The sequence below is a fragment of the Calidris pugnax genome, unplaced genomic scaffold, assembly GCF_001431845.1.
Source record: "Calidris pugnax isolate Ruff unplaced genomic scaffold, ASM143184v1 scaffold133, whole genome shotgun sequence".
Classification (NCBI taxonomy): Eukaryota; Metazoa; Chordata; class Aves; order Charadriiformes; family Scolopacidae; genus Calidris; species Calidris pugnax.
In genome coordinates, this window is record NW_015090977.1 from 3,437,810 (window position 1) to 3,461,186 (window position 23,377).

The 23,377-nt window shown below is 39.1% G+C and overlaps 1 protein-coding gene across 5 annotated transcripts in view; it reads right to left on the minus strand.

Moving 5' to 3' along the window:
- Positions 1 to 1,153: 1,153 nt before the first annotated feature.
- Positions 1,154 to 23,377, minus strand: part of TPST1 (tyrosylprotein sulfotransferase 1) — a 39,512-nt gene continuing 17,288 nt past the window's right edge. For 4 of the 5 annotated variants that reach the window (XM_014953355.1, XM_014953353.1, XM_014953354.1 and 1 more), the window contains exons 2-7: positions 22,332 to 23,275; positions 15,118 to 15,316; positions 5,943 to 5,993; positions 4,143 to 4,218; positions 3,055 to 3,102; positions 1,154 to 1,688 (exon numbers count right to left, since the gene is read on the minus strand). In XM_014953355.1, the coding sequence (XP_014808841.1) occupies positions 4,174 to 4,218; positions 5,943 to 5,993; positions 15,118 to 15,316; positions 22,332 to 23,176 (1,140 nt within the window). In that variant the 5' untranslated portion in view covers positions 23,177 to 23,275 and the 3' untranslated portion in view covers positions 1,154 to 1,688; positions 3,055 to 3,102; positions 4,143 to 4,173. The remainder of the gene's footprint in view (positions 1,689 to 3,054; positions 3,103 to 4,142; positions 4,219 to 5,942; positions 5,994 to 15,117; positions 15,317 to 22,331; positions 23,276 to 23,377) is intronic. The other variant, XM_014953357.1, reaches the window with a different exon arrangement.

Here is a 23,377-nt window from a genome sequence, read left to right on the forward strand (position 1 = left end):
CGCCGCCACATCTGCCGGCGGACGGAGAAGGGGCCGAGGCGGGGAACGGCGCCGCCTCGCCCCCCGCCTCCCAGCAGAGGAGCGGGCCCGCCCGCCCTCACCGGCTGCCCGTTCGGGAGGGGGGGGAGCGGGAGCGGCCGCCGCGCCCCCGCGTCACGTAGGGCCCATCCGGGTCCCGCGCGGGCGGGGCCGCCGAACGGGACTGTCCCCTCACTGGGGGCGGCAGGAGCGCTCATCCCGCGCTGCTCCCACCGCCGGGCCCTGGGTTGGGGTTTTTTTTTTCCTCATTTTTGCCCATCTGTGAGGGAAAAGATCCCGTATCTCAGGGGTTAATTGCCGCACCTCACTGCCCTCGGTCCCGGGACAGGCGGCTCCGTCCCGGGCGCCCCGGGGAAAGCGAGGGGCAGCACCGCCGGCTGCCGGCGCTAGGGGGGGCTGCAGGGCCGCTTTTGCCCACAACGGTAAAGATTTGGTAAATCGGTACCAAACTGTAAAATTAACTTATTTCCCTTCAGTCACTGGTGGTTTTACAAACACACGTTAGCGATCTCAAAATGGAATTGTAGTAACAACAACAAAAAAAACCTGGAAAACCTGTTTCAAATCCTAATTGTGGAAAGAAGATAATTAAAAGATTTCCTCTCCTCTTTTGGAAGAGTGTATTTCTTCCCTTTACAGGGGTGGAGAAGGCTGAGGCCACCTTCAGTACACCAAGAAGCACTGAAGGGACAAAAAAACCCCCACAAAATCCATCCCCAAAATGCCTTACTTGAATAATCACCTTCCACACTGACTGATGGATGCTCAAAGCTTCAGGATCCAAGTTTCCCCATGGGGTTTTGGGCAGCAGTGGCACCTGTGAGCACAATTGCTCGAGGAACAAATCCAGTGGGCTAAAAATTACCTACCTTTTCCTGCAGGAAACAAATCTCATGTTACTCTCTTACACCTCTCTGTAGGATACTCTTCATTTGCCTTTTCCTCACCACTCAACTATTAAAAGCAAACAAAACACATTCAACTGCAAACTTTAAAAATTAAGAGAATCCAAACCCAGGCCATTAGATCACATCTTCCATCAGAGTAATACATCAATATCTTGAATTATTTAAATCTTAACTCTGAGGCAAACACATTTAAAAAAAAGAATCAATCACATTTAAAGCATTTATTTTGAAAAATAAAATACAAAAGATCATTGAATTGTAATTGTACATGTAATTTATCAACTTTTTTTTTTAAATAAAAGATATTTAACAATTTCCACATGTGAATAAAACAAACAACTGTTCCACCAAAAATCTTGTAGGACAACACAGACCACTCTTTTGGAAGCTTCATACATTTAAAACCAAACTGCTACAGGAAAGAAAAAAAAAATCCCTTGAAGATGGAGTTTTGTAATTAAGACAGAATAGCAATTTTGGAGACAGGCATTACTTTGCACTTTTTAAAACCTTAAAAAAAATAGTTGTGCGAATGTAATACGGTTCTACAGTAACATCAGTGATTTCTTTTTTTTTTTTTTTAAACAGGTTTACATGCGCTCACAACAGCAACATTTGGAAGAAAAACAGTATGAAAGAAATGGGGGAGAAAATTCTGAAAAAAGGAGGCCATGAGCAGTAACCTCACTCATCTCAGCGGGACAGTCCCTATAAGATCGTTTCCATCGAAAAGGCAGCAGTCTGGAGAAGAAAGGAGAAGAAAAATAAAGTTATGCAATGTAATATTCTGGTTTTATCCCTGACAACATTTTGTAAATACAAATAACATGTAATTGAGAGTAATCGCTGTTATCTCAGTAGGTGAAGAGTCACTGTCAAGGCTAAAGACAGCCACTAAGAACTTCCCTGCAAGGAATGTGCCTGCTTTTTCCATCGTTTATCACTAGAGTTATTTCTTGGGGGTTATTTAGATGTAAGAAAAAATAAAATATCTGAATTTCCACTTATATGCTGAAAGGGTCTCTTTCATTACAATGCACCAGTGGCAGTTACTGCTGGGAAGTTCACAATCTGCTTTCTCAGAAACTAGACAGCAGCTTTAGACAGAAATATTGTAGTTTTAAATCCGTTTTTCCAAGAGGTAAGTGGCAAAATCAAGTAGATGTTTTAGTCATTTTAACATTGACTATGTGAAAAGATTATGGTTTCTCTATCGATTTCAGAATGAAGGCCTGCAGTTAATCTTTGGAAATCTTTTAGATCCATTATTTCTAATTGCTGTGATGGTTCTGGCTGTATTTAGGGCTATAGAGAGTGCTATATTTATGGCCACATAATAAATATCAACACTGGGTATGTGTGAGGCGTGTTGCTTTGGGCTATATTTAAACTGGATGCATTTTGCCATCTTTTGTTGTCAAGCCAGAACATTTGATGACCCAGCTGGCAAGTAAAAATCCTGGAATAATACAGTAAATCTTGTGCCATTCCTTCGCCAACTAGTCTGGAATTTACCGAGGTCCTTGCACAATCTTGCCATTGTTCATTCAACAACTAAAATGCAGTTTATTTAAAATACTGGCTATGGAACATATTAAAAGCAAGTTACACAGATCAGCTCATCTTCAGCAATTTCCTCTATCTAGAAAGGGCAATTGATTTAAAAACGAGAGACAAAGATGATTAAGAGTCGTCTTTAAAGTTTCACTATTTTAAAATGGGGCCTGAATCTGTTGTGTGCCACAGCACTGAAAGACACACGGATACTAAAGACAACAAGAAACTGCTAAGGAACACCAGGCTGAGCAGGGGGGCAGTTTTATGGACTCATTTTGATTCCAAGCTCTAAATGGGCACTGACAATCCAACAGCAAACACCACAAACTGCCATGAACCGTGCTGCGAGTCTTCAAGCACCTGAACTATGCTTTTGTAGCTCCCACCACTAGCACTTACCTCAGTGTGATTTTTACACCTTCTGAATCAAGATCCAGATCTTCATATTTTTATTACCCAGAATCTCACATGGGGTTATGCAAGTTAAAAAAAGGTCACATTAACTAAATCAAGAAGCAGCAGCGAGCAGGACTGCACGCTCTTTTATTACCTTCTGTGCAAGAAATATCCATCGCATCTTCTATTCCATAGGTTCAGTCTGTCAAGTAAATAATTAAAATGAAATTAGCTATTTTACATTAGAGGAAAAGATACCATTATGAGCACCATCTAGCTCTTTAGTTACATCATGTTAATTTTATCTTTAGTATAATACTAAAGGAGAACACTATCAGCATCAATTTCAACTCCAGCGTTGGTTTTTATGGTTTAAGAAATATTCTCTTACTATTTCACAAAGCTTATTTTTGCTTTTTAGATGATCTTTCTTTACTTTGGATAAGTCTTCTTAAAGTTTGGTAAATACTGTAATCACACCATGCTAACTTGTATCAATCCACCTCCTGAAATTTAGCAGAGTCCCATATGAAACCTCCCTATCACATGGATTGGAAGAGGGCATTTAAAGAAACTGGTCTGCTCCTTCTAGTATTACAAGATAACTGGGATATATGGACAGCATAATTTAACTCTCAGATACTGCAGGCAGATCAAGGATCATTTATTTTGATACTGCAGGCAGATCAAGGATGGTTTATTCTGCTGGCACACTATCTATACAGTGTGTTAAACTTTAAAGACAGCTCATCTCCCTGCATTTTCCAGAAATCCTTATCAGCAATATTTAATCTCCTTCTGTTTCGACACTCTGTGCCTGCAGCTATATGCGCTGCAGCTTTATCTGTAAGGTTGTAGATCGTGAAATAACCACAATAATTGCATTTGAAAGCATGAAAAGTAACTACAGCACACTTTCTCCATACAATTTGCTGACAATAACTTTTAAGCAGCACACGTTTCAGTAGCTGTCTCGCCGCTAAGCTGCATAGACATTTTGGCCAGCAGTTGAGAGTGAACAACGCTGTGAGCAACAGCACAGGTAGCTGCGTGATGCCAGGTCCTTAATGGTTTTTCTATTAGCTGTGCAAAACTGGCAAAGCATGAGCACTGACTGGTCAAAGGGTGAGAGCAGGCAAACATCCAGTCAAAGAGCAAAGCCCACATTAGAGACCACAAAGATTTATCAGAAAGATTTGGTGTCCACAGCAAAAAGTTATATTCTGAAAACATGAAACAGACACTACGGCTATTCGACTTTACTGATCCATGTTCATTTTATCTTGCCACGAGACTTCCTTTCTATTGTCTTCTTTGGCTGGAACAAAAGAAACCAGTTTTCCTTTTTAATCAACCAATTTTTGTTTGAATGAACGGAGTAAGTCAAAATGCTTTCTTTGCACGTGGTAGATTCTCCTGTGTATTCTTTAACCTCTACATCTAACAGAAGTCACAATCACAGAGTCCTACTGTTGGGGATCCAAAGTCAAGAAAGCTTATAGCCATTAGTTGTGGGTTGCTTTTTTCCCTTTTAAAAGTAAAGACATTGCAAATTATTTCACTTCCATTCCATGTAAACTTCTGTACTGTATCATTAAGGATGGAAAATCAAGTAGAAATCTAAAGTAATACGAGCAGCAATATACAACTCTGGAGGCAGAGAGCCCCTAAAAATCCTTTCTCTCCCAATTCTGCAACACTCTACTCCTGCATATGCAGGAAGAATTTAAAAAAAAACCCAAGTATTTTTTGACTTAGCTTTACTTGAACCCTCCCCGAGACAGTAATGAGCAACTTCCTGTTTTTCTATCAAAGAACAGTGCAGAAAGCACTTTAGATGGCATTTAGACATTTACCATCAATTATACAGCCCATAAAACTGGTATTTTTATCAGTCTAGTTGAGCAGCTCTTACCCAAGAAAACAAAGCCAATTGCTACATGTTCTACTTATTTCATATAAAATATTTAAGCAATAAAATACAAATATTTTTGTTATTTCTCTGATAAAAGTGAATTAAATTATTTGCTCCTTGTCTAGAACATCTGCTGTGACCTTTCATGGCTAGATTAGTAGAGCTTAAATCTGCAAGGCCATGGGAGGGAGAATTAATTTCACTACACATTGGAAAGGGAAAAAAATTAATCCCTCCCACACACAGAGAAGCCCTTCAGGCTACTGAAAGGGAACACTCCAAAGAAGGCAGCTCCATGGAACAAGTTGATCTTGTCTGCTCTGTTACCTTCAGGAGACACAGAAGAGCCACCCAGCAGGAAGGGATGGCGTCTTCCAAGCTGAGCTCCCCTGTCTGTAAATGGGATAATGGTTACAGCCCAAATCCTTCCCATCATGTCTACATGGGGAAAGGGCGTGAGGTTGGAAGCTCGCCTCATTCACATCACTGGGGGGAAGGTATCAAGAGATCCTGCAGTTTTAAGAGACCTCCATTGCTTTTTCAACCTCCGTTGATTTTGCTTTTTCAACTGCTATTACATCCCTTAGCTGATGACAATTAATGGCATTTGAAGGGTACCAGATTATGAATTCTCAGTAAAATCTGAAATTCAATAGCTCACTTGATTATTAAATCAACACACCACCACTATCCACAGCTGAACTGGTTTTGTTTGTTTTGTCTGATACAGTACTATTTATTTTTTAAAATATCTCATTACTTATCTCTGCTGTCTGTATTATACTTTAAATATTTCCTTGCAAGGCAACAAAAGATAAAGTTTCTCTACAAATAACAAACAAAAAGAGAGACAAACTTATCCTTAAGTTTCACAGCAATATTCAGTCCACTCAGATTTACAAGAACCATACCATTAACACTGGAGTTACACGTAGACTCAAAAGAGCCCTGGGACTACTGGGTGCAAGAGCACCAGAGATTGAATCTCATGGGCAAGCTATTCTCTTATCTCTAGCCAGCTGTTCTCTTACAATCAAACAGAAAATCAAGTTCATGAAGAAGTGGTTTATAAAGACTAGTTGACTTGCCCCCACACCCGCAAAAAGGAAACTAATCCAATACTGTACCTGTGGCACTTCTTTAAGAAAGTCCGGAAGCTGAAATTCACCTTTGTAGACCTATGAAAACAAAACCCAATATACTACTGTTTGAAATGCTCAACAGCTTGTTAAAGCACAATCTATTTGTAAAAGCAAGGTTTTTTCACAAGGCTTCAGTAAATTAAGTTCTCTTTGGACTTAATTACATTTTGCAATAATCTCTATTTATATTTTTTTTGAAAGTTAACCTGTCATGATCTCATGGACTGGGTCAAAACTGACATACCAGCCAAGCAACATTCAGTTCTCAAACAGTTCTATTTTACAATTAGGAAACTTTGATAAACGTCACATAATACAACATTTTCTGATATGTCACAATATTCATTATGTACAAAATAGGTGTCATTCACACAAACAGCAGTATCACACTTGAACAACTGATCCCATCTTACTACGCTGTCAAAGGAAAGTTTGGTTGAGTCAGTTCATCAACACCATGCGACTACAGTCAAAGTATGAAAATGCTAACAATTTGGGTTTCAATGTTGTTGAAATGGTCAAGACAAGGAGCATCAGCAGCTCCTTCCATCCTATTTTATACATACTTTATACGCGAGTACAGAAGAGCTCCCCTTACTAGTAGGGCTGTGACAGTTACACTCCACAACTCCTAATAATTATGAATTTCTACAACAACTGTAGCCTCGTTACCAGCCTGACTTCATGAAAGTTTGTCACTACTGCAATTTCCAATATTTTAGAGAATATTAATTCTGAAACAACACTGGAGAAGGAGTAAGCAATAAATTTCTTCAAACATACCAACAGCAACAACCACACCAAACAAGTGTTTCCACTATCTGCCAATTAGGAAATAAATTGGGAATGTATTGCCTTCTCTCTAGAGAATCCTTCTTACAAGCTGTTTGCTTCTGAGATTAAACTGGAATACATTCCAAAGGGGAAGAAAAAAAAAATAAATCTGTATTTTTCCAAAAAGGAAGCGTACTTAGAGTTGTACCATCCTTTCTACTGAACCAAAAAAACCAAACGTAACGTCATTAGTTCTTTGTAGCCTTATGTAGCAGTAATCACATAAAAATCAAACCCCACAAACCTACTTAGAAAAATTCTATAAAGCCATAAAATTAAAACAGGTCTACTTTAAAGCCTCGCTCAGAGTTGCACTCCCTGGTTTACAAATTGCGTCAAAGGAAGAAGATTCAGGAAGTCAAGGGATGCTTATTAACAATATCCATTTTCTCTGCTTTCCTATGAACAGATGACCAGAATATACAGACATACTCATTTTTTTGCTGTACAGCAGTGGCCCAGGACTGCAGCTGAGCCAGCTCCAAATTTCCTGTCCCCGAGACGCCTCACCCCGCCACAGGCTGCAGCATTAAACCCTGACTCACATGGGGTGGACTTTGGAGCTGGAAGTTCTCAGCACTCGTTATCACTAGGCTAAACACATCCAAACAACAAGGCTTCACTGAGTCCCAGCATGAGAGTAGGAATTATTATACATTGAAGAACTCTGTTCCTTCCGATATTCCCTGTTTTAGATAAAATAGAAAGGCCAATTCAAAATGACAGCCACAGCTCTCGTTTCTATTCAGCCAGGGGGTACTATCATTTCCATGGAAACCTTAATGAAAGCCACACTGGTCAAAAATTCAGCGTGTGGCTTACTGGAGCCTAGATATACTATAAATATTTATAAATGAAGGAGAGTATTTCTTATTTTCAGCTTTTAACCAAGCCATTAAAATGCAGGCTGTGTTCTAGAGAGCAGAAATGGAAGTTACAAATCGACAATATTATCCCATCAAAAAATGCTACAGAACAACCTAGGCAAGGTTCACAAGAAAAAAACCCCACTTTTTTTATTAGACTTGTGCTAACATAGGGAGAAACAGACAGGCTTCAACTATTCTGGCAAACCACTACACTCATTATCTGGGAATTCTTGAAACCAGTTCATACTGATGATGATGGTACCTTGTGACAGATTCAGAATCAGAGTGACCATAACCACATTTGTCTCTGGAAGTCTCCTTCTTTCCTTCTCCTGCAATTATGACTTGGTCTAATTTTTATATATTTTATTTATATATTTATATATTTTTTAATATATATATATGTCTGCTCTAAAAATGTCAGCATTGTAATGCACTTAGCAGGAAGAGCATTTACTACTAATAAGCATCTAATAGTGGATAGACAATGGTATTCATCCATCAGCAATATTAAGAAAAATAGTGACACTAATGTCATACCCTGGAAAGATAAGAAAATGTTTCAGGGACATTTAATATTATATTCACATAAGTATCACAATTTACGTGCCACAATTCACAAAGGCAAATCTAACCAGTGACAAGCCCAAGAAGATTAGTTTTAACACACAAGCGTGCCTAATTTTTGTTAAGAACTGACACTACCTAGAATGCCGGTTTTAACTGAGACTGCATAGAAACTGGTTTAAAGTAGTTCCAGAAACAGTAAGTGGTCCCTTTTGAATCCAAACCCAGGGAAATTCTAAAAACAATGACTCCATCTTCAGCCAAAGAAATTAAGAGCTTTCAGATTCAAAATTCTTTTCTGACCAATTTCTAAGTCTAAAACACATTATTTAGAGAGTGGCAGAAGTGGGACGTTGCAATGATTTCCACTCCAAGCAAGAATTCAATAAATTGCACAGAAATGATGTTTACCATTTCTAAGGGAATTATTTTGCAAATCCAAATGGATTTCCAAAGAGGGGGGGGAGGAGAATCTGAAGCCTGTGTCAGTTGGTTGTTCAGTGTTGGCAATATTCAAGCTGTTCTATTATAAAAACCAAACAAATCACATTCTCATACGCAAACTAAATGTGTATTACTCTCAAAAAGAGGTCAGAAAAGTTTCACATCCAGTTGTCTGAGAAACCCGTCAGAAGTACAAAAGGGAAACTTAAGAAGAGAAGTGTAACTCAGAAGTGTAACCTATAATTCATCTTTATAGAAGATTAAAGCACTCCTTTTCACCGGCTTCCAAGCCTGGTTTAGAAAGAGTCTCATTCTATTTGGTCAGTTCCCATACACAGAGATAATGGGTCTTTTTGTCTAGAAGTTAGCCTGCAATTAAGTGTACTTGGGCTTAGTAAATTTTCAAAACATCAAAGTTGCAGAGTCCAAGGCTATTGATGTTTCATTGTCAAAGGAAAAAAAAAAAGTAACACTGGCAAAAATCAACCAGAGCCCCTTTCTAGAAACAATCCTCTATTGCACACGGAGGTACACTCCTCTTGCTCTTTCAGACTTTCTGTAACTCCTAAGGCAGCTCACAAGGCTTACACAGCTCTGCACCTCTTTGCTGAAACTACCAAGAAAGGGGACATCCGAGATGTAAATATTTACCCAGCAGGAACAACACAGAGAACTTGATTTTAGACAGGCCTGAGAGTATCTGCCAAAAAGCAGCTTGCAGCCATACCTTATTGCGTATTTTGTTTGTTAATAACTCTGTGCACCTTATGAATCACATACATCAATAGTTGGTTTTAAAAAAAAATAAATCAGCATCTCCGGAGAAAAACAATGCAGTTGGGAATCCACATGTTGGAAGAAAAAACCCTCTAAAGAGGGTATAAAACAAATTTAAAGGACACTAAAAGTCTGTGCTGTTTGTAGTCACGAGACAGATGAAATAAAACCCCCAATTTTTGTTTTGAATATCAGAGAAAACGCCCACAAAGCCAAATGCCTTTATGCTCAAACAGCAGAGCTGCACAGCCTTGAGCAGCCTGTCATTACAGCATACCTCCACAATTACACATCTTTGACAGCACAAGTAATTATTCTCATGTGTTAGTATAAATATACTTCTCACCCTTTATCACAGATTGTTTCTGTCTTTAAGACCCCAAATACAAAGTCTTGAAATTATGATTGTCGTGGACGTCTTGACTCTTAACAGCAGGAGACATTTCCCCACAATTTAAAACAGGCACAAAACAGGAGTTAATAGAACTCTGGTTTTGACTCTAGATGATACTGCAGAAAACACCATCAACAGAACATAAAACAGAGACAGATAACAGTTTTCGGATGTGATTAGAAGCTGCCACACGTATTTAAACAGTCATGATGAAAACCATAGCTTTTTCTGTGGAGTTCTGTACACTTCCGTCCCTCCAGCTCTCCAGGGCAAAGAACGTAGCTTCACGAAGAAGTTAAAAGAAATTACTGGAATATGTATTCCAAGCATATAAATTCATTTAGTGGGAAGTACGTGCCAAAGAAAATCTGATGTAATACATTACAGATGTGAGAGGAAGCCACTTAGCCAATCATAACAATAAGCCAGTTTCTACTGGGCATAAGTCAGTCTTGCAGTTACGAGCTGTTCTCCACTTTTGGTGCGTTCTGTGAAACTGCTGACATACACTTTTACACAAACTCACAATATTGGCAAGGACGTATCAGACGCTCCTCTAATGTGGAGTGATTCTACTTTTGCAATTCATTATATGGCAATTGGGCTACCAGTTGAGATAGCTTAATTATTTGCCTTTTCTGCATCATTTGCAGATGAAAACTCCTTTTAGTTACAGGATGTTGTTTTCCTTTATGTTCAGGATGAAAGTAGTTATGTATCTATAAGGAATGGACCCTTGCAATCATTACAGTAATATGAACAACCAGCAGACTTACAAGAAAAACCCAAGACAGCACAATTCTGCAGTCACTGAATAACTAAAGGTAATTCAGTGACCTCTTGAGGAGGTCACATGCAGAGAGATCTGCTGAATGGCACAACACTGTTCCGACCTTGTTCTGCATTCCTTACCCAAGACAAGATAAAGGTCATAAAAGATAGTGTCAGGCCTAACATAAAATAGATAAATAAAAAGTTAATGGCTTTGTTATTGAAAACATCAGAAAAAAAATCTGTTAAACTTGTGCTACATTTGTATTTCACCAGTGCAGATGCTGTTAGATAAGTTTTATTTCATAACACCACATAGCACTTGGAGACCAAGGTAAGAAGAGATGAATTCAGCTTCACACTCTGCTACCTCCTAAAACAAAACCAGAACTAAGATGACAAAGTACAGTGGTTGCATATCTTTTTTTTTTTTTGCTGTACTACAGAAGCATGAAAACCAACCTAACCATTTTGGTGTCCTAGGTGGGTAACATCAAAGTGAAAAATCCAAATTTAGCAGAGAGCATTGTTTTCCTTGCATTACTACAAGCACATAGAAATTCTAATTCAAGGACTGTACTTTAGCTGGTGAGAATCATCATTTTGTTTCCAGACTGAAGAAAAAAATATTTAACCTGTACATATGGTGAGTCACCGGCAGGGGGACAGAAAAGGAAAAAAAACAAGAACAGGGCTTAACTGCTTAAAAAGCATAGGGGAAGCTAATATTTTTGCACCATACTGGCCATTCCTTTCTGGTTTTCTCCAGTACTAGCCCTTATTTTAGGCACTCTTACACTGTTGGTTCTTACCTTCAGGACTAACAGCAGCAGCTTTGAAATTGCTGAACAGTATTTTCACTGTTAAGTCTAATTTCTAGTTTTTTCCTAAGAAGTGATAGATTTTGCTCGGCGCGGTTCCTGCAGTGTAATATAAATGCAATTCTACAAGCAGCACTTGAGTACATTTTAGAATAAAGACATTGCACAGTTTAAAGTTTGGAATCTTTTACAATTACCTTCTACAACTGGGCAACACACAGACTTCTACTCATAAAACACTGACCTGTCTGCATTCAAAAGAGGCTTTCTAGCTATGACTATGTTCTGCATCCTGATGAGTTTTCCTACTTTGGTTCCACTTATCTTTATGCTTTTATATGTAGAGTATCAAAATGCTTTCAATCATACAAAACAAGAACTCTCCATAACAACAAGAACTGATTTGTTTGTTTAATGTATCTGATAGCAATGAACTAGATGACACAGCATTGTTCCATCTTTAGGTGGAGCCAGAATCTCCCCTGCCAATAATTTCAGTGGTGTTGGGCTTCCACCCTGTTGCTGTTGTTGCAACTTTCACAATCAATTTAAGCCAGCATTACATAACCCTCTCAAAACCACACCAAAAAATTAAAAAAGTCAGTCCTTCTGCCTTACTATTGCTTTCTGTTTGCCAAATAGGGGCCAGCTCCTTCATGAGAAGTTCTAGCACACACCATTTTAAATGGATTAAGGAACTACAACTGTATTGGAGTAGCAAGTGGTAGATAATTCAACATTATTTCAATGTTAGTCACTCCGAGGGGTTACTGTACTAACACAATGCAGTTCCGCTTTAGTAGCCTAAACTTTATGTTTTCAATGAGTAAAATCCAAGTTCTGAGTTAAGTTTAAAGTTCTCAGAGACCACAAATATAAATATAATGGAACAGCTTCCAAACACAAAGTGAACAATAAGTGGTTACATGCAAGATTTATATATATTCTTATTATGTACTGGAGAATAACTTTGGAAAGATTCTATTTGGACAGCTTCATCTCCAACAATAGACCCAGTACAGAACTCTGAAAGACTATCCCATGTGAAGGAATTTAAAAAGAGAGCAAGAACAAAAGTAGTGCTACAGTAATTTACAAATTCACCAGCTATGAGTATGCAATAGCACACTTAACTTGCTAAGGGCCAGTTCCTAAAAGCTGGAAAAATCTAGATCAAGATTTTTTTTTAAATGTCCTCTTCTCCAAGCTGCAGCAGCAAGACAGAAATTAGCTTGGGTTTATGGAAGAGAAGGGGAAACCCACAGGGCAGCAGCTGCTATCCCTGATGGGCAAAACCAACACATTACAGTTCCTTCTCTCTCTCACTACTTTTCCAAAACACCTTGAAGTGTTTCGAAATATCTGTCCCCCATCTCTAAATAAAAACAAAATAAAGCTGTGGGGAAAACAAAACAAAGCATTTTTCAAAAGCGAGTCAGCTCCCACTGACCACCAACCAGCACATTAGTTATTTCAAAACTTCCTTGGGTAAAGGCCAAGCTCAGTGCCCAGCATTTTGGCAATTTACTGTGCAAGATGCACGATGGCAGGAAGCCTGGCACTTCCAGGGAGAGCTGAGCCTGCTGCCCTGGGAATTAGGTAACTTGAGCAGCAAACTGGTCTGGGAATTGGGGAGCCTTAAATCTCAGAACCCAAGGAAGTCAGGACATCAACGTTTCCATAGTCACAGAGAAAGAGAGAGGACCCAATGGTATGAATAGGGATTTGCTGGGAACCAGCTGGGAGGAAACAAAGCTAAGTGACTGGAGAGGAATTCAGAGTTTGCACTTGGTTGGCCTAACACTGATTTGGGCCATCATTTGAAATGGCTCCTTGGGGTACACAACATTTTGAAAGTCTTACATTTTTCCATTTTCAAAAGGCATATTGTAAATTTTGAAGATTAGCCATCTTTAATGCTTTTGCCTTTTTGGATTTTAGTCTTACTTCAGGACATCTCCCTCATTTTATCTATACAAACCATACATGCAGAAGTCGTTTTGTTAAAGAACAAGTGACTAGGAAAATACATACTGGATACTACAACAAGTAACAAAACTAAAATGCTATCTTCGGTCTGCAAGTAAAACTATTAAATTAAAATAGCAGTCAAACTATTAACAAGCGTTCCATACATTTGCAGTATTTACACCAGCTATTATAACAGTAATCTCCAGTTTCACAGCTGCTTTTAACATTAGTGAACAAACAAATTATGCTTCAAAGCAAACTTGTGGAAGAGCCTCAATACTCTTTAGCCTTCTAAATTAGGCTTTAATTTTTTTTAAAGGTATGCTTGTGGCTTTTTTTATTACCTAAATTTCTCTCTCCCATCTTGAGCTGAAATAATTTCAAGAATTCACCTAAGAGTAAGCAACCAAAATCCATACAATTTTTACTGTGCTTGACACACAAAGGTCACCATACTGTAAGAATTTATTTCGATTGTATCAGTAAGGTTGGTCATCTCTTAAATTACTGCATTACAATACAAATTTGGATCTGAGTCACTATTTAATAGTATGTACAGGTAGATGCAGGAGGATTTTGTTTTCAAGGCTCCATGAAACAGTATTGAACATTTTTTTTTTTAAAGGAGTTGAATTGAGTGCAGAAATGTTAGTTTATAAGGCTTTTAAACCAGTAAGTGCCAGGAAGCCTCTAAAATGCTAACCACTACCCCTACCAGAAAAGCTGGGTTATCTTTTCCATGCTGAGTTAAGAATTATTGCATTAGTCAACATGCCATCCTTTAATACATTGGTCGACTGTTTAAGATTCCCAGGGAGAGCTTCTAAAAAGAAATAATGCAAAAATGTTTAAAGACTTCACAAAAAAGTGGTTGTTGTTTTTTTTCCATTAGCATCTAGCCCATCAGCATACCAAGCAGTTGGCTTTTCTTTTTTCCATATTGGAAGGCTAGTAGAAGACAGTCCTTTTAAGTTGTTTAAATCAATTTTTCCACTGATTACTTTGCTGCTGCAGCAAAAGTCACCTTCTTTTAATAAACAGCAGCAAAGAGTTAATTATTCTTATTTCAAACAATGGTAATGAACTTTTCAATGGGTACCTCCAGGGATAAACAGCTGTATAGCCTAACTACTCAAATTCCAACAACATTACATTCAGACTAAGATCCTTAAGTTTAGGTTAATCAGCACCAGATCTTCCTTCATCTTCTGTTTGTTCTACAAAGGACAGCAAGAAATTGGAAAAATCTGACAGTTTGATCACCTTGGGCCATTTTCCGTGGGTCACTTTTCAAATACTACCATGCATTTGGGGTGTAATTTTCTTATAGAACATTTGACAACCCTTGTGTATAAAAAGCTGAGCTCAATCAAGGTTGACATCAAGGTGAGAAAGTTAGCTTTTTCCCATTGCTAACTAGTTCCCCACCTATCTGGTCAATTCTCAAGAGGTTCAGCTCCATGCACTAAAGAACACAGCTCAAGCCTGGGGCTGGGGTAAAGGAAGATGAACCAAATTGAAGACAAACAGCAGGAGCCAGACTTTCAGTGCTCAAGGTCCCACAGACATCTTCCTTCTTCCCCCCATGGCAAGGAAAACATCGCTAAGTATCAAAAAGTATTAGAAACAGACCAAAATAAATAAAACACAAGACTTTTGCTCTTTAGCTTGCATCCATTTGGTCAGTAATTAAACACACAAACATGCCTTACCCTCCTTGTGTTTTCCACAACTTTTTGATCTGGCTTTCCATAATTTGGTGGATTGGCATATGGATCATAGCCCAGTTTTGCTAGCATGGGTGCAATCACGGGCATGTCTTGCAAAACATCAGCAGGTATCTTCCCAACCCATTTTGATAGTGCTTCCACATTGACTGGCTTGATGACTTGGTCAGTAGATCTTTCAACCCTGTGGAGGGAGAAAGGTAGGTTATATTTTGCATTCCAACCAATACTTGCTTCTTCACTAGGGCTAAGTTTTTTAGCTTATTTTGTTTGGGTTCTTTTTTTCCCCTTCATCTTCTTCCCCTCTCAAATTTTCATGTTTCTACAGAGCTGGCAGGAAGTGAAGTTTTACTACATAAGGCTAAAATGAGAATAACTAGCACAAGATTCACACATACTTTCTGGTTTAGGCTTTCACACAGAATGTACTGAAGCAAGTTCTTCACATAAAGAGAGCAGTGAAAACCAAAGAGCAGTTAAGTGAAAGTATGCACACACCTACATAAACTGTTTTCCCACTGGCACATTCCCACATTTGCTGTCTCATTGTCTTAAAGGCTCTTGCAAATTGTATTCTAAATTAAAATTCATGTGCTATTTATTCCCACCTCCCCATACTGTGATTAAACTCTCTTTTTGGGGGGGTTTGGGTTTTTTCTCTTATAAAAGAGACACCTATGCAGTCTACTGCTGTCATTTCCAATAATATTTTTCATATTCCTTTTGCTGATTGAGTGTTTGGTCATTACACAGTTCTGAAGTGCATAATCATAGCAGTGTCATATGTACTGTGTTGCTCATTTAATCAGCAGTCCTAAAGTCATTTTCATTCTTGCACCCTACTTTTGTTGTGTAGTTTGTTGGTTTTTTTCCAAGGGAGGAAATCTGGCATCACTTTGTTTTCCCACGTTCCTTGCTTCTTTTAGATTAGAAGACATACAACTTCTTTACTGTGTTTATTCCTGAAACAGGCCAGCAGGACTCAGAACAGGCTCAGTAATTTAAAACTGAGTTTTTACTCTGAGTAATTTAAAAATTCTTTCTAAACTCAGAGCGCGCATGCATTCTGGATGTCAAGATTCATCTTTTAAGGCAGATTAAAAATCAGGTCTGTTTATACAGTTTGCCTAAAGGAATATTTGCATCTGCGTTGCAAGTAACACCATAAGGTACCGCAGCAGCAGTAGCTCCTGCTGGCTGGCCATACCTGCCTCAAACCTGATGCTGAGCATATAGCTGTCATCCTTCCCAGGCCTTATTTACATCACAAAGAATTCTGATCTCAAAAAGCTCTACCACCCAGAAAACAGAATTGTTATACTTGAAAGCAACAGTACAAAGTATAACACCAGTACCTCATCTACACAAGAGTGAGAACACTGAGATTCAAATTAATTCTCAAGCAGCTAATTCTTCAGCTATACAGGAGGCAGAATATGAGAAAATATCTTCTGAGAAAGATACATGGAAATTTCTTGAAATACTCCTGATAGTTCAGGCTTCTGGACTCAGAAACTAAAGATAAATTGCTCTCAAGACTGACATCAGTCAATTCACAAGGGGAACGAGTTTGATTACGGTTATCTAATTAGCCTTCTGAGTCCGAGAAGAGGCTGAAGAATTCGTGCACAGCAGACAAACATTAAATCAATAGCGAGAGGCATCCCGTTCAGTTGCACACTGTACTGTGCAGTGAAAGCCTTAAATTACAGGCTATGCAGGCATGTCTGCCAGTCATTATTAGCTCAATTTCATCTTGACACCAGTCTTACCTTGTTGCTCTGACTTGTCATCATAGCTAAAATTCTTTCAGGACAGAGGAAGGAAGTTAGTCATACAATGCTGAAAAGTCAGTAACTTAAATACTTTAAACACAATCAACAAAGAACAAACCAGACAGGGAAACGATCACCCAAGGGGGAAACTCTCTTGGCAAGCAGGGCCTTCACAGGCTGCTGTGAAAGGTGTTTAAGGGAAGCTGATGAATAAGCACCAGACAAACAAAAAACTGAACGACAACCCCCAAAATGGTCAGCCTTACTCTCTTCAACCATTTTCAGTAGCTCAAACCAAAGGCAGTAGCTCAGAACGGGATTTGGGGACCAAGGAGTTGTGGCCGAATTTCAGCTTTCCTGAAGGCTCCTGGCAGAGATCACAAGTCTGCACAGCAAACGAAAGAGCCTGGGCATTGCCTTTCTGATCCTTCTAATTAGAAGATGAGCATCGGACTTCACATCAAGTCAGGAAGAAAACAGCTGTTGAGAGCTGAGTTTCAGAATTTCGAAGCAGCAAGGCAGAGGACAGAGCACCACACAGTCAGGAGTTGGTAGAATGATGCTGGCTGGGACCCTCAAGAAAAAATTTATCACTAGGTCTTTGAAAAGTCTAAGATTTACAGCCCTCTCTCCTCTCAGAGACAGCCAAGCCCAAAATCCCTTCATCAAAACTGCAGATTGATTCAACCATTTAAAATAAGGATGATACTGTGACAATGAGGTAATGGGCTTGGCTAACAGCTTGTTGGAACCCCTGAACAAGGGATGCTATACATCAATTAGGACCTAAATTAGTACACGTATGGTACCCCTTCCTCAAGTGAGAGCACACTTAAAATGTGTATGTTTTGCCCCACTGCCATTTTAGTCTTTGCTAGCAATAAGCTCAGCGTGGAACATTTCCTGGTGATTTAATAGCTGGCAAGAGATAAGCAGGGAACTACATTCGGCTGCTCCTCAGCACTGATTCAGAAATAGACTATACCACATTTGGTCTTCTGTTTAGATCCTTTTCTGTCCTTTCAGTTAAGGTGGGAAGAAAAATAAAACAGAATTCGTGGGAAAGATTCTTCAGACCAAAGAACATCTGAGGAATATGGGGGGAGACAGATTGGGGACAGAAGGAAAGAAACACCCAAAAAAACCAAACAGAGCAAAACAAGGAAACGTACCAAGTCTTGGCAAATGTGATCCTATCTGCACATGACAAACGCTGCCTGGTCACTGCTTCCAGGCTCCACAGCAAATCCACAGGAACAGTTCCAGCTTTGAAAGCAGCTGGTACCATGAAACACATGACTAACCCCAAATAATTCTACATCTCTACTAGAATCAAATGAAAGGTGTGTATTAAAAATAGTACATTCTGAAGTAATTTTGCCTAGGCAGCTATTTTCATAATAAGCCTAATAAAAATTGTTATAAAAGGGTTGACATTTCTTTGCATCAGTGGTCACCGCAGCTGTTTTCAGTTAGGAGGCAAATGCCAGAGCTATATTAACAATACTAGTTATAGCATGTAGTCCAGCCAGAATACATTCCTTCAACAGCCACGTTGGCAATTACTTCAAACCACAGAAGGTTTCCCGCTACTACAAATGCTGTGCTGCACATCCTTAAAACCCTTGCAGTGTTTTTCCTTGCAGCTAGATAAAAACCAAAATAAGGGGCAACAATACTAAGTAAAAGAGAACAAACAGTAAGGCCAGGGCTGCGTGAGCAACAGAAAAAGCAGGGATTACAAAGCAAATGCAGAGAAATGAATAAGGCAGTTTCTGCAAATCAAGCAGCCAGGGGAACAGACAAAGTCAGAATGTTAAATACAGACTGCCTAGTATCTAGTATCACTATTAACAGATTATTGCATAAGGCTTTCTGAGTCTGGAATAAGAAAAATGGAATCAGCTCACTGCCTGAGGAATTCTGCAGGCCATTGGGTGGCCAGCTCATCCCTGGAAGAGAAACAGCCTGCATGCACAATTTAACTCTATGTACAACTGAAAATAAAACACTTTACCCTGACCTAGAGCCTCATTCATCTGATACAGATTTCATTTGACATAGCTAATTTTGATTTCAGATGAGTTAAAAATATATTTTCAAACATTTGCTTTCTGTTACCAGCTAATAACATAAAGATCTTTTAGCGATACTGTAATCTGTTTGTCAAAGTGTTTTTAAATATTTCAAGATGACAAACTCATCAGATTTATTTTCAAAAACCCTCCAGCAGTTGAAACACATCCAGGCATCTTATGCTGGACCTGACCTGAGCAGGCATCATGCTCCTGAAGTGGATGCTGAGCCTGTCTGAAAGATCTGAAAGTCTTAACGGTGAGTAGAAGATGATGGAGACAGGTTTCTCTGTGATTTACTTAAGTCTTTTCACAGCACCTCAGCCTTTGCGGATTATAACAGTAGCTCAATCTTTGACTTCAGAGGTTTTCTACCCTACCTAATATCTTGCAGACAAACGGGGAAATAATTTTATCTAGATTTTCATGTTCTCCCTACTATGCTAGAGGCTAGGCCTTTGCATTGGTAACTTTTAAATGCAAGTCACATTTCAATACAGATTATTTGGTACCTGTGATCTCCTCCTCCTGCCAGTAAAAAATGTAATATAATTTGAGTGTTCCAATTTTAATATACTATTATGAAACAGCCTGAAGCTCTTGGTACTAGGCAGGTGGTAAATTAAAGCTCTGTGAGATGACAGAGGTGCAGTATACAGCAGGGTTTTGAATTTCCTTAGATTATCTCTGAAGTGATCTTCAGCACCATCCTTTGGAAAAATCGGGTGGGAAAGAGCTCCTGATCAGAATATGGAGCTCCACTGCTCGACTCTTGTTTCTGCTGAAAGACGACAGTAATCACATCATGAAGTAAAGAGTACTCTCCAGTAAACCCAAAGAGGAATTCTAAGTCATAAGAGAACAAGGTTGGTTAGAACCTGACCCAGAACAGAACAGTCACACACACCTGATGCCGTAAAGAATTTTGCTGTAGCTACAAGCCAACTTCAACTTGATCGAAGGAAAACTGACGTGAGGTGTATTTTGTTCAGCTGCCAAAATTTGATAAGCTGTGGCAGACTCTAAAGTTCTCGGTAAACTCTTTTCAAGGGGTGATTTTTGTGGGCAGTTACCCCCTGCTCTGGGCAAGGACCCCCCCAGAGGGGCAGCCGTCCCCATCCCCAGCTCTGCTGCACACGAGAGGGCAGTGAGGAGCTGGGGATGCCAAAAAGCAGGAGGCTGTAACTGGTACAAGGAAATCAAATTGGGGAATCTCAAGCTCCCCCTGCACAGTTTCAATTAGTATCATATATATACACAAAACAGACATCTCAGAGAATTTCATATTCACTGTTTTTTCTGCAGCCCTCATAAGACTGAGTCACTGAAATCATTATTAAATTATAAAGGTCTCATGCAACTGAAAAACAAATCTCACCACCTATTTCAAGGGTATTTGATTAGATAAAAAAAACATCAGACATAACACGAATAACCCCGTTCTTTTTCCATTATTGCCAGAGCCTTCTGAAATAATAAATTACTTTCACATATCTCATGGGAGATAATAAAAGCATAAGGAATTCCATGAGTGGATTGAATTGAGGGTCACAAGGACACTTTCATACTCATTTATCTTCAATTTGAAAGTTTGATTCAAAAATAAACACGAAGCCACATTTTACTTTCAATAATCCATTTTCTTAATTTTTAGAGACGTGAACAAGTATTCTCAACTCCTCACGTCCCACTCCACCAGATTTAGCAAGAAATATTACTTGAAACTGTATGCATTCAGTAAGGCTATGAGTTTTATAGTATAGAGGTCCATTAATTTTTAACAACGCTAATCTGGAAGTTTTAAGGTAGTAATATTTTACTAGAAATGGCACTATGCATAGTTATTTTTACAGGATACTTAGCAGAACCTGGCAACCACCTATTTATATCAGTAAGTTTACTCCCCTCTCAGCTGCCACTGTGAAGCAGTAACATGATACAGGTAACTAAAGAGAAGTTCACACATAGATACAGCTTGCAGAGAGGGACAACAGTGCCTTGCTTCATTAACATTATCAGAAGGCTTCAGTCTGCTAACGAACAATATTACACACACAAAAAAAAGGGGGTTGAGATGCCTTCTTGATAGCTCTGAGAACACAGTGGTCGCAGTGTTTCTTCAGTGGAAATGCTGATGTGAAACCTCCAAATTGTAGATATAGAACCACTATCTCAGTTTTAAGTTACCTTTGTAGCTGCTGACTATTAATTCTTTTATTTGCTTTAAATCGCAGACCCCTACAATATGTTAGAAAATCCAGTGTCACTTCCCAAGGCATGAAATAAACAGAATCTTTATCTCTAAAAACTGTAGCCTTAAAAAAAAATGGAATCACCCTGTATTCAGCAGTTTGACACAGCTCTACCCAGCCCACTCTGCCTGCTGTGCAAGGTGCCTCTGTTACTCAAGAAGCACTTGGTCAATGATGAATATTAAAAAAACCCAAACAAACAGAAGCCAGGGAATTTACCTGGGCATGCCTTGCTGCTGGAATAGGGCTTTTTAATCAATATTTTAGAAACTTAAACAAGACAATCTGGTAGATGTATCTGCCATAGCAAAAACAGAAAGAGATTCAAACATCCACACCTTTCCCCTCTCAATACACAGACTAGCCAGCTTCCATATTTCAGTTGTTCAGCTGTAAATAGTGGCAAAGAAACCAGAGTAGTTTTAACTTCTTTTTTTTCCCTTTTCAAAATACCTGTCTAGGTTTTCTAAGCAGAGCCAGCTTTTAGTTTCTGGAAGTAGCTAAAGCAGGTGCACAGATGGCACAACAGAATACTCTGAGATTTGCTTACAACAAGGTTAATTTTATTCAAAATGCTTGTCCTTTCAGGAGTGCATGCCAACAGAAAAGCACGCCAATTCTGCTTTCTATTTTGTTGGAACAGTTTCTCGAGTTTCCTGGAAGAGTATGTTCTTGGCAAATATAACTCAAAGGCCATTCTTGCATTGACAACAAAACTTAAGTTCCTGAAAGCAAACGGGTGATCTTGCTAGGATGAGTAACACCAGTCTAGATAAAACAGTCCAGCTTTATTTTGAGACACAAGAGAAAAGCAAAGCTATGTTGGAAGTAATGCTGATACTAGCCATCCAAATTCAAGTTAGAGTAACCATTAATTAAGTTAGTTCATATGTTCCATACACGTTAGCAGGACAGTTATTTAGTGGGAGCACTCTCTTATTGCAAAATTATAGTGAACAATGATTCTTATTTTCTAGATAATATACATCATAAATCTACGTAAAAACTGAAACCAAATTATGACTAGTCTTATAACAAAACCATCCTATTTCACCTCTTAGAGCAATGCAAGGTAAAGGAGGAACACTCATACTCACTTTGAAAGAGAAACGCCCCCCGCTTTTCCAATCATTTCTTCATGGTGCAGCACCGCTTGGTTCCATGGGATGCGAAGAAATTTTAAGAGAGTTCTCATCCATCTTTCAGGATGCAATACGAGTTGTTCATAATGTACCAGCATACACCTTTCAAAACCGACCTCCATACACTGGTTATACATAGTTTCTATAGCACGATTCCACTTGGTCAAGCAGTCTCTGTAGCTGTTAAGGTCAAACCCAGCTATTGTGACTTTTCTAGATATCATGGAATGCACAGATGCACGACCATCTCGTACCATGAGAAGGAATTTGGCATTGGGGAAAATTCTAGCAAGATAAGTTAAGGACTTTAAAGCAAAAGGATCTTTGTTACACAAATACGGAGCAGGCTCCCCATGTTTCACAATGATTTCCAATAAAAACGCCTGCATGGCTGAGTCCAGAACCTCATCTGTGACTCCAGCTTCATCCAGTCGGATCTTCTCTTTGCTTGATCTAGCCCACATCTGCTTAACTGCCAGAATTCGGGGGATTACCCTGGTCTCTTCTCCACATCGAATATCCGGATGGGCATCAAGCATGGCACGCATTAAGGTAGTGCCGCTTCGAGGTACTCCTCCAATAAATATTAAAGGCATGTCTTTGTTGTAAGCAAAGGTTTTGTTTGCATTTACATTGGCAGCAGTTCTTACTGTGCTTCTCACACTTTCAATCCTCACGGGCTGGCTGCGTTCTTCTATCCGGTGGTGACACTCCATGGCGTGTTGGCCCAAATAAAACACCGTCACCGAACTGATCACCAGACACGCCAATAGCAAGTTCTGTTTGAGTTTTCCAACCATTTTGATAAAGACTGTCACTTCAAAATAAAGAGACCTTCGATTTCAGATTATCTTCTAGTTCACATGTCATGGGAATCCTAATCCAAAATAAATTAAAGTCTGGCGAGGGGGAGAAAAAAAAAAATTTAGAACTTTGTTAAGAATTACTACTATGATAAATCAACAACAGAAACACCTGACAGCATTCAATAAAACTATTAT